Source organism: Artemia sp. Qi Xiang Cuo, chromosome 15 (assembly GCF_049724085.1).
Source record: "Artemia sp. Qi Xiang Cuo chromosome 15, ASM4972408v1, whole genome shotgun sequence".
Lineage (NCBI taxonomy): Eukaryota > Metazoa > Arthropoda > Branchiopoda > Anostraca > Artemiidae > Artemia > Artemia sp. Qi Xiang Cuo.
Window position 1 is genome coordinate 16,944,681 of NC_142808.1, and position 12,382 is coordinate 16,957,062.

Sequence of the window (12,382 nt, forward strand, 5' to 3'; positions counted from 1 at the left end):
CCTATTGATTTTCCGCCTTCCTTACCTCGTATTTAACAGAGATAACAGAGATAACAGAGATAACAGATAACAGAGATAACAGAGATAACAGAGATCAATCAGTTATCAATCAATCATTTTAATCATCCTAAAACAGTGTCACAAACATGAAACAGTAATGTGCTCAAGAAGCTTTGCTTGTTTTAGGCCACACAATGCAATGATAAAAAACCGAAAAAAAAACATAATCATTACGCTAAATCACGAAACCCATATAAAATAAAGAAAAGTGAGAATATTTACTAGAATACAGTAGAAACACTTGAAAAAATAAGCAGCAATAACAAAAATAATGATAATAAGAGAATAAGAAGTAAAGAAAACAGAAAAGACCAAGTTGGCATTATATTAGAACATGGGAGAAAAACACAAAAAAAAACAATACGTTTGATAGTCAAGAAGATTTCTGAAAATATCTTAAAGTGAAGAGAAGACATATCAGTCGGTATAGAATCAGAAAGCGAAAATGACTGAAAATTTGGCCTTTTTTGGGGACCATCAATGAACGTTTAGGCATAATAAACTTCCATTATGAATAATATAATAAAGTTGGGTAGTCAGGGTAAACAGGACACAAGCTGGGCACATGGCAGTAGAGCTCCTTGAGTAAACTGTGAGGTACTCCTTGCAATTGTGAAGTACAGCCAGAGTTGACCCAGCTCTAAATGAGTATCTGAAGAAATGAGTATCTGGGGAGGGTAAGCAGGAAGGGTGTTCGAAAGCACAGGATGGCTGGCCCTCTACCCCGCCCCCCAATGCACTTCCTGGCTGAAGGGACACAAAATGGAGATTGGCACCACCGGTTTGGACCTTAAGGGTCTAGTGCTGTCATACTTATTTACTTACTGCACAACAAAAGATAAAAGCTTTTTAAGAAAAACCATGTTCTAAACAAAGTCAAAATCCTTAGAGAAATATATGAAAATACTCATTAATCTAGACCTTGGTCTAGATTAATGCACACAAATTCAGCTGCATCGAAGAGAGTTTACGAGGTTGAGAGAGAAGGCCAAAAACGATACTGATGACGTGAAAGAAGGGGACTATCGGTTTGCGATATGACACCAATTAGGCATCTCTTATTTTATGTATTGGAATAGCTTCTCCTACATTGAAAATTCCAGGAAATAATCCTGAAAATTGAGCAAAAGAGATAAATTGATTAGATGCAAAAATTGACTGAAGCCAAAGAGACTTTCTTAAGGCTTATATTGAAATTGTGGGGGTCTGCAAATGACCAGGTGTACACCCTGTAAAATATCTGAATTAAGCTTTAGCATAGTTACTGTTTTATTCTTTAGTTTTATGCCATGTGACGCCAAATCAGCAGTTTTGATTGACTTAAAAATCTGACTTTAATCCAACTCTTCCTTCATGTTTATCTCCCACAAAATTATAACTTTTATAGAATTTGTATTCTCTTGGGAAGCGGTCAAAGGAAACCCAGCTTCACTCGATCCCTGGTACTCGATACGCTACAAGCTTGTATAATTGTGATTCTCCCTGTTGTTGTATTCATTTTGTAATAAAACTTGTCGAGGTGCTTTGAATTTCAAATATCATAGCTATTGATTGCTGTAAAGAATCAACCACCATTTTTCATGGGAATCTCGCATGATATCATGACGTCATCATAAATGTACATACCTACAAAAAAAAAAAAAAATTCCCCTTAAAATCGTGACCCATCCAGATCGTTTTTCAGGCCAGAAAATGTCAAAATGTCATTATGCAAGTTTTTTTTTAGCATATATCTAGAAGACTTCGAAAAAAAATGTACATACCTACACACAATTATTGCACATTTAATTTTTTTTTAATGTATAACATTAATATAGAGGTTTCGTGGGGAGGATTGGTTCCCCTTCTTGAAGATTGCTGACTATAGGTGGGAGCAAGAGGCAAGAAACCCTGGAAGTTTCTGCGGCGGTGGTAGAGTTCTAGGAAGTGAAGCTTGACCATCCGTCACTAAGTAGCATAGGAATCCGTCAGTGCACCTCAAAGTGGTGAAAGGGTGTAAAGATCACTAAGCTTCATACCGAGAAAGGGGATGGCTAACACGCTTCAGGGTGACCTTGAGAAGTGGCGCCCTTCAAGGGAATTACAGCCTAGTAAACGATACAGCATTTGCACCGGATTCTGATTAATGGATAATTCTCATGAGTTTTGTCTGTCTTGGTGGACTTTTCCAGGCTGAAGAACATCTTCCCAGTGAATTTATATACTATGGGTTGGCTCCCCGTAGTAGTAGTATAATATTAGAAGATATGAGAATATAATGAGTCGGAGGTAATAGGCTTGGCATTGTCCGTGCAGGATTCTGACTGTTGTTGATAGAAGAGTATCGTCAAGTACTGAAAAAAATGTTGTGACCACAATTAGCCCAGGTTTGCACAAGGCCTCCATTCAACTGCGGGCCCCAGGAACTTCTTGCTGTCCGGTTCTAAGCCGACTTAAGCATTTCTTGTAGACTTGAAAAGATTGGTTATTCCCTTCCCTGCACTGTTTCTGGGACCACTGCTTTTTCTGTGGTAAAAATAATTTCAATAATCTCAAAGAATATAGAAATTGTTGCTTGGAATGCTACAGCATTAAAAAAATAACCCTTTTTTTCTTCTAATCACTATGCATACAGAGGGGTACACGAGCAGCCTGAGAGAAGGCTCACTTGATTGAAAACTGAAGTTCAAGAGCTAAAAGCGTCAGGATAAAAGTAAAATGCAATTTTTCACAAAAACGGAATTTTTGGCATTGACGAGCTTTAAGCAGAACCAAAGGGGGGGATTCCAAGATAGCCTATTAATTAATAGGCTATCTTATGGTTGTGACTGTTCAGTCCCTGAAAATGGATACATGATGTTACCTAACATTATTAAACTTATTTTGTATAATTCACACTTAAATCTATAAAATCTCGAAAACTTGCATAAGCGAAAAAATTTGAGTAAGTTTATAAAAATAAGCATTTAAAAATCATGGCTAAAAAACTCGATATAAATTGCTAAGTTTCAAAATAGAACTTATGCTAACATTATGTTAACATTGATAAAAATATCACAAATCACGGTGTGGAAGCTCCTGCTGTTCGATCAGAAGTTAAGGGTAGAATGTATAAACAACAAGGAACCATGTGTGGAATTGTCATTAAAGATACTGTTATTCTTGGATATGACACCTGAAATATTGCAAAATACGAAAAAACACATTATATTGCCCCGCATATTAGGGCTGTTGGTACCGGCACTGTTTTACCAGCGATTAAAAATGCTAAAAGTAACATGGTATTCATCTCCAACATGGAGATAAATAGACAGTGGCTTGTATTAAGATACTGGAACAGTATTTTTACCAGCACCAAATGCATGTTGGAGCGGAATTAATTGTTGGGGGTGTAGACTTAGCTGGTGTGAAGTTATACAGTGTTTCTTCACATAGCAATTCCGATCAAAGACCTTTCTTAGCCATTGGGTCAGGATCCAGTTCAGCCATTGTTAGGTTAGAATCACAATGGAAACCTGATTTGACTCCTGAAGAAGACATGAAGCTTGTCTGAGATGAAGTTTCTTCAGGCATTTTCAACGATTTGGGCTCTGGTACTGTGAGGGCTCCACATATCGGGCTCCACGCATCTGGATACGTTGAATTATGGCTTATCACGAAGAAAGGACAGAAACACTTGAAGGAAATACCTAACAATAGACTCAGACTCAGAACAATGGACCCGGAACAATAAATGCTTGTTTAAGTCGGGCACTACTCCTGTTTTGAAATCCAACATAAATATTTGTAATCTAGGGCGTGCTTTGGTATTTTACGAGAGTTTCGTATGATTTCAGGCCAATTTTTTTTTTCCTATTAGATTCAAAAATAACAAAAAATTGTCAGTTGTCCTCTAAAGTCAGTTGTCCTAATCAAGCAGTTCATTTTCTCACTTTTTTCGGTTACTTGTTATTCATATTAATGTAAAAAAGCCCATCCCCACACGGACAATTTCATCCTCGTTGAAAATTCCTCTGAAATTTCCATGCGGACGATTCCGCCTGAAAAAACTTCCCACACCATACTTTCATTTGATAGACTCTAATTTCTGATAATTTTTCAAATAATTCCGGAAATACCCCTATCCTCCATGATTTTTCTTCAGAACAACCCCCCCCCCTTGTGGTAAGTAACTCCTGCAAAAAATTACCTTATGGAGAATTTCTCTCACAGAAAATCCCCCCAAGCGAAAATTACCCAGGTACTTTCAACCCCGCTGAAATATCCCCCCGGAACATCTCCAAATGTAAAATTGAGTCGGCAAAGAGTAAGTAAAGCAAATAAAAAGAATTTAATGTTAAAATTCCGGAAAATTCCCTCAGGGTTAAATTTCCCCTGGAAAGTTCACCTCTAGAAACTTCTCCGCAAAAATTCTTTTCGTGGACAATCTCCACCAGCATAAAATTCCCCCGCCCGTAAAATTTCTTTATACTTCCCAAAATTTCATAATTTACAGCCCTTACCTGAGGGAATGCAGAGGAGGAGAGGGTATAGTTATCCCCAAGGGTATAGTTACTGGACCTTTCAATATTCTGCAAAAATTACTATCTCAAAACTTTGACTGGACGATTTTTGAGGAAAAGGACCGTGGACAAAGGTCTAGTTACCGTCCGATCTTTTTGGTCACTTTAAAAGGGCACTGGAACTTTTAATTTCCGTTCGAATAAGCCCTCTTGCGTTATTCAAGCCCACTGGCTCGTTACTATCAGCCATGGCAAAACAAAATTAAAAACAAACATCCATCCGTGACCTTTCTTCTGGCAAAATATAAAATTCTATATTTTTACAGATCGGAGCTTGAGTCATAGTAGTAGTAGTATTAGTAGTAGTACTAGTAGTAGTTGTTGTTGTAGCAGCAGTGGTAGTAGTAGTTGTAGTAGAAGAACAAGTAGAAGTGGTAGCAGTAGTACAATAGAAGTAGTCGCAGTAGTAGGAGTTGTCGTATTTTTAAGTGTAATAGTAGTAGCAGTAGAAGTGACAGTAGTAGTAGTACCATTCATGTTATACCAATTGCGTAGTTCAACGTCCCCCTACACATTTACTGCAAATTCCAACTTAGTACTCTAGACTGATAGTGGATTACAGCTGATGCACCCTTTTGATAATCTTTCCACGCAATGTATCACTGTTTAGTTCAACATCCCCCCTCAAAATTTTCAAAGATTTCCACTCTATATAGTTAGTCTTTAGCATCCCCCTCAACATTCTCTTAAGAATAGTAGTAGTAGTAGCAGCAGCAGCAGTAATATATACATAGTTCCTATGACTGGCTCAATACCTCCCTCAACATGCCCTGAAAGCTTCACCTTAATACCCTTAGCCGCAATAGTAGTAGTAGTAGCAGCAGTATTAGTAATAGTAATAGTATGCAAATAATGCTTTTTTGTTAGCTTGACATCCCCTTTAGCATCCTTAAAAGTTTCAAATTAATACCCTAAGTCTTTCCTAGGGTATTTCTGACCTTTAGACAACCTGCATGCATATTATGAGTTTTGATCATTTCAATATCCTTCTAAACGTTCCTTAAAAGTTCCATCTTCTTATCTTTAACCTTAGTAATAGTAATAATTATAGAGGTAGCAGCAGTAGTACTAGCAATAGTAGTCGTCGTAGCATCCATAGAGTCCCTTTTCGTTTCTTTAACATCCCGCTCAACATTCCCTTAAAGTATCAGCATAGGCTATTCCTGAGGTATTGCTGATGCGCCATTTTGACACCCTGCATACGCATAGTTTGTAATGATTTATTCTAACCTTCTTTCAACATGTCCTAAGAGCTACCCTTCCCTTAGTAGAAGTAGTTGACCAGCAGTAGTAGAAGCATGAAAATATTGCCTCTTGAATAGTTCAAGACCCCCCACACCATTCTCCGTAAGTTTCAACTTAATGCTTCAAGTCATTCCTAAGATATTGCAGATACGCACTTTTGACAACCTGCATGAATATAGTGCGCTTAAATTGGTAGTTTGTAGTAGTAGTAGTAGTAGTAGCAGTAGTAGTAGTAGTAGTAGTAGTAGTAGTAGTAGTAGTAGTAGCAGTAGTAGTACTAGCTTTAGTACTAGTACTACTACTACTACTACTACTACTGCTGCTACTGCTGCTACCACTACTACTACTACTACTACTACTTCTTTCACTTTGGATAGTTCAACATCTGCCTCAACATGTCCTATAAGTTTCAACTTGATACTTTAAGCCGTTCCAAAGATATTGCAGATCCACCCTTATAACAAATTGCGTGCAAACAATATGTTTTCATTAACATAAAAATTTCTCTTAACACTTCCTGAAATTTTCACCTTAATGACCTTACCCTCAGCAGTAGTCGTAGAAAAAGTAGTACCAGCAGTTGTAGTAATAGCCGCAGGAATAGTAGCAAGCACGTATTGTCTTTTAGCTAACTGACCCTCCCCCCCCCCTCATCATGTTCTAAAATTTCTAAATTTATACCGTAAGCCGTTCCTCAGAAACGACATTTTGACAACGTCATTCCTAGAGTCATCATTCCTAAGATATTGCAGATACGCACTTTTGACAACCTGCATTAATATAGTGTGCATAAAGTGGTAGTATCTATAGTAGTAGTAGTAGTAGTAGTAGTAGTAGTAATAGTAGTAGTAGTAGTAGTAGTAGTAGTAATAGCAGTAGTACTAGCTTTAGTACTAGTACTACTACTACTACTACTACTGCTACTACTGCTACTACTTTCACTTTGGATAGTTAAACATATCCCTCAACATGTCCTATAAATTTCAACTGAATACTTTAAGCCGTTCCAAAGATAATGCAGATCCACCCTTTTAACAAATTGCGTACAAACATATGTTTTCATTAACATAAAAATCTCTTTTAACACTTCCTGAAATTTTCACCTTAATGACCTTACCCTTAGCAGTAGTCGTAGTAGAAGCAGTACCAGCATTTGTAGCAATAGCCGTAGGAATAGTAGCATGCATGTATTGTCTTTTGGCTAAATGACCCCCTCCCCCTCATCATGTTCTAAAATTTCTAAATTTATACCGTAAGCCATTCCTCAGAAACGACCTTTTGGCAACGTCCATGAACATGGTATATTTTGATTTAGTACAATATTCTTCTCAGTATTTTCTGAAAGCTCCATCTTATTATCCGTAGCCTTTATATAGACCACGGATCAAACATACGTCCTTTTCCCAATAACAAATACTATATGTAAAAAATATGCAAATTGAATGACTTACTGTCCTTGTCCTAAGAGTAGGGGGAGGGGGTCATATCAAACACTTCGTGGTAACGAACTGTATAGTAAGAGCGACTCGTCTCAATAGTAACCGAAACTCTAAAAATGGAATTTTAATACCAATAGATACATCAAAGTAATCGGATTTTTATGCTGATTTTAAATATTTAGGTTTCATTAAGTTTAGTTTTACTCATCAAAAGTTACGAGCCTGAGAAAACTCGCTCTATTTTCGAAAAAGGGATAACACCCCTTAAGAGTAATAGAACATTAATGACAATCACACCATCAGTTTCAGCGTATCAGAAAACCTTACTGAACAGGTTTCAAGCTCCTATCTGCAAAAATGTGGAATTTGTTTTTTGTTTTTTTGCCAGAAGAAAGATCACGGATGCCTGTTTATTTGTTTGGTTTTTCTTTTCCCCAGGGGTGATCGAATCGACCCAGTGGTCCTAGAATGTTGCGAGAGGGCTGATTCGAATGGAAATTAAAAGTTCTAGTGCCTTTTTGTAATAAAAAAAAAACTAAAAATAGAATCACCTTTTACAAAAAAACTGTATTTTTGATGTCTTTTCATACTGAAGTCTTTTCAAAGATATTTGATTTTTGAAACAATCAAAAACATTCGTGGTAACGAAGTGTATAGTAAGAGTGACTCGTCTCAATAGTAAGCGAAACTTTACGGTTCTAATAGTGTACTTCGTTTTTATATCTGATTCTAGTTTTAGAAGTTATGACCTATTTCATTTTTACTATGAAGCGCGATCGTCTCTTACTAGGTTGCTAGCTACCGCTGCAACCCGAATAATTAAAAAAAGCCCTAAAACTTTTCATTTCCGTTTGAATGAGCCGTCTCACAACGTTCTAGGACCACTGGATTGATAAGATTACCCCTGGGGGAAAAAAAAACAACAAAAAACAAATAAACACGCATCCGTGATCTTTCTTCTGGCAAAAATTTCAAAATTCAACATTTTGCAGATAGGAGCTTGAAACCTTTATGAAGATTCTACAACTTTTAAGGGGGTGTTTTCCCCTTTTTTCGAAAATAAGGCAAATCTTATATGGCTCTTGACTTTTGATGGGTAAGACTAAACCTGATGAAACTTATATATTTAAAATCGGCAAAAAAATCCAATTCTTTTGATGTATCTATTGGTATCAAAATTATCAAAATATTAGCAATTTTGTTCAAAATAGTCCAAGTCTCAATTTTGCTATGGTTCCAGGTTTGAAAATGCCCCAGCCCTCGGGGCAATGACTTTAAGCTATGCTAGCTGCGAACTGTTGGCATATGTTTTTTTTATGGAGGGGACTCATTTGATTGAAAATGAAAAGAATTAGTTTCCTTTTTAAGAGTTGAAAGTGATAGAAAGTGGGAAGTAGCATGCCCCCCGTCTTGCACCCCTTTTTATTCAAATGTATCTAATCAAAATTTTTGAATAGCTGTCTGGTTAAAAATAGTCGAAAAGTCAAATAACCGTAAATAAGGGTTGAAAAAAAGACTCCCAAGCCCCTTGCGCAAAGACTGTAATTTAAGCAAGTTGCCCATTGTTAACATATAAGGCTTTTTATGGGAGGGGTGGTCATATTAATTTTGTATAAGGGGCAGGGGGGGGTCCTTCAATTGAAAACTGAAAAATCTAGTTCTTTTTTAAGAGTCAAAAGTGATCAGTGGGCAACCAGCCTCATCCCTTTTTTCCCAAATGCATCCGGTCAATATTTTAAGATAACCATTTTGTTCAAAATTGTCCAAAAGCTAAATAGCTATGCTTTCGGGGTTGAACACTCCAGCACCTTGTGCCAAGGGCCCAAGGGGCCCTTCTCATCATCAGATCATACTGACTGAAAACCATAGCTTAATTCCTTAATTCCGGGTCAAACAAGGTGCAACAAGTACCCAGCCTACTATTCATGTCTGATGAAACCGGGCTGGCGTATCCCCCCCCCCTCGAGAATATATCATCCCACAGAAAATTCCTCCAGACCCTTCTCCCGCCCCCACTGAAAATTCCACCCACATACAAAATTTAGCAGCCACAGAGAAAGTATTATCACGTGGAAGTAAAGAGCAACATTAAACCTAAAAAGAGTAGAATTTATTCCGTATTTATGGAACATATACGGAAAAAATTCTGCTCGTTTTAGCGTTTGATATTGCTCTTTACTTTCATTTGATAATACTTGTTACTCTTTGTTTAAAATGTTTAATTGCAGAAAAGGAGGTCCTATTCGTTCTAGGTCGTATTATCAGCTAGGAGCTTAAAGGGATCATTCGGCAGGCCAAGATATCAAAATTTTGTAACCATTTTCTATGGAAACGACCCGCGTAGCTGATTAAATCAAAAGACACTATGTAAGTCCACCATTTCTCATGATTTGCTTGGGAGATCATCAAAATAAAGGCAGAATCACTCTTATTTACTAGCCTTGTGATATTATTATATTTCAATTTCATTTACCTTGAGGTGTAGTCCCTAGCCAGCGGCGGTTAAAAATAAACACAACAAGTATATTTCCGCATACAATAGCCAAGTGATTAAAAAGAAATTAATCAACTTACAAATAAGATAGAATTCCTTGCAACAGTTGGGATCGAATCTCTACCCGAAACATTCCAGGCGTGGCTTTACCCACTGAACTGTCACAAGGTGTTTCATTAGGATATAGATAATACATATGAAATGGATGTAGCTAGTCTCTGAAAGAAAATGACGTCATATCCATGAGAAATAGTTTTCACTCCAACCATTGTGTCACTCTTAACTTTCAAATGTTTGGCTATTCAGAACATGCTAAGAAAAGATGCATCTATATAGTAATAGATATATCTATTATATGTCTATTATACTGCTTAAAATTACAGCCACTAAATACAAAACAGCAACTATGTAAAATGAATATACATGTTTTCCTACTCTTCTGATGAAAACTTTGAGATAGCCATTTTGTTCAAAATAGTCCATGTCTCAATTTTAATATGGTTTCGGGTTTGAAAACACCCCAGCCCACTGGGCAATGGCTATAAACTATGCTAGCTGCCAACTGTTAACATATGTGTTTTTATGGAGGGGACTCATTTGATTGAAAATGAAAAGAATTAGTTTCCTTTTTAAGAATTGAAAATGATCGAAAGTGGGAGGTAGCCCCCCCCTTCTGCCCTTTTTTCTTCAAATGTATCCAATCAAAATTTTTAAATAGCCGTTTGGTTAAAAATAGTCGTCATTCCCAGAGGCAGGACTTTTAGACCTTTAAACTATAGTGAACAAAATGGCTATCCTAAAAATTGATCTAATATCTCGGGAGAAAAATAGGACGTGGGAGCGGGACTGCTCACCTTCCAGTACCTTTTGACTCTTAAAAAGAGCACTAGAACTTTCAATTTCCAATCAAATTTGTCCACTTTGAAGTTACTAAGAAACTTCCTTCCATAAGAAGCGAATTGGTGAAAGAAAAAAAAATACATAAAGCCTACTTCGTTCTTTACTTTGCGCTGTGTATGATATACATTAGTGGTTGATTATATATTAGGCATAATTGAAAAATGTAAAAATATTTAAAATTCAGGATTTGGTTTTTGATTTTTCTTATTTCTCGGACTTGTTTTCGTGTCTTCAGTCCAATCTGTAATATTTTCTCTTTGCTTCCTGATTTTAATGATCCCATCTCTCAGCACAAAGTTACGTTAGGCTTTGCAGTGACCAAGCATTTGATAACGAGGCGCAATAATAGCAGGAGTATCAATTCATAAGAATGTAGGGGGGAGGGCGCAAGGATTTTTTTTCTGTCTGTTTTTGAAATTAAGATGCAGAAAAACTATTTTTCAAATCTAGGTAGTGGATTTTTTTTATTTTTCAATAAAAACATCACAGAATTGGTATTTTAAAACATGGGAAAATCGCTTTTCACCTAATTGACAACCCTGGATGAGAATTCTAAGTTTCTGTTAATGTAAAAAGGTATTTAGTAGCGTGCATTTTGCTTGCATATTTAGGATTAAGGAAGCAGGTCTTCTTATTTCTTTTTCATGTATGTTTAAGCAGCACTGGAATAATCCACAGAAAGTCCAACTTCAATAAGAATGCCTTTTTTCCCTTCGTTTTCCTTAACTGTGTCAAACTGATAAGACAGTAGGCCTACGCAAGTGTGACATTCAGACGTTAAGAAGCTACATATCTGCTGATGAAAGGAAAATATTTTTTCACCAGACTAATACAACGTGAAGAAGGCTCTTTTTGGGGGAAGGGAGGGGGGGGATCTAATCAACTCTGAAAAGTGGCAAAATAAGGGAATTATAGGAAGATAGAAAAAATTATGTAAAGTCTCAAGGTATTCATTAAAGTCTCAAGGTGTTGGTGAAAGTCACAAGCCTAAAGCATATACTGCGCCTGCCCCAGAAGAATGATTTTAGCCAGATTTCCACCATTCTATGCAACTATTTTTCAGGTTGGCAAGGAGTATTTTTCAGGTTGGCAAGGCTTTTAATAAACGACTAAGTGAATTTTCCTCATGTTCTTGTTGTTAAAAAGGTAAGCATGAAAAGCTAATTTCACTGAAAACATAGCTTTCACTGAAACCTTGATAAAATCTAAATCTGATTTTTTCTTTTCCCAACTATTTTTCTGCAAAAATTAGATGGAAAATCTATGCACCACTGGCTACAAAATAGCAAATATTGTGTGTTTTTTTTTATCTTCGACTCCATAAAAATATATATATTTTTTTTGTAGGTTTCTTGATTCCTATGCAGGAAATGGTATACAATTTTGGGGAATTACTCCGCAAAATGAACCTATTAATGGCAACATTCCTGGTTTTACCTTCAATTGCATGGGCTGGAATGCCACAACACAAACAAACTGGATAGCTCATCATTTTGGCCCAACTCTTTGGAATGGAGGATATTCAAATCTGTCTGTTATGATCATGGATGATCAAAGGTTTCTCCTCCCAGGCTGGGCAGAAACTGTAAGAGAATTGTTATGTTTTGCACACTTATTTGACACTGCATTTCAACAACTAGGACTCCGTCTTTGCTGGCAAAGACTGCATATCCTTGACTACAAAGACTGCATATCCTTAGTGA

General features: G+C 36.7%; 1 protein-coding gene and 1 pseudogene across 1 annotated transcript in view; both read left to right on the forward strand.

The window, feature by feature from the left end:
• LOC148943393 (lysosomal acid glucosylceramidase-like) overlaps positions 1–12,382 on the forward strand; it is a 117,033-nt gene that overhangs the window by 77,740 nt on the left and 26,911 nt on the right. Inside the window, exon 6 of the mRNA XM_089101121.1 lies at positions 12,027–12,378. Within this exon, the coding sequence (XP_088957247.1) occupies positions 12,027–12,378 (352 nt within the window). The remainder of the gene's footprint in view (positions 1–12,026; positions 12,379–12,382) is intronic.
• LOC148943394 (proteasome subunit beta type-7-like) lies at positions 3,147–3,869 on the forward strand (annotated as a pseudogene).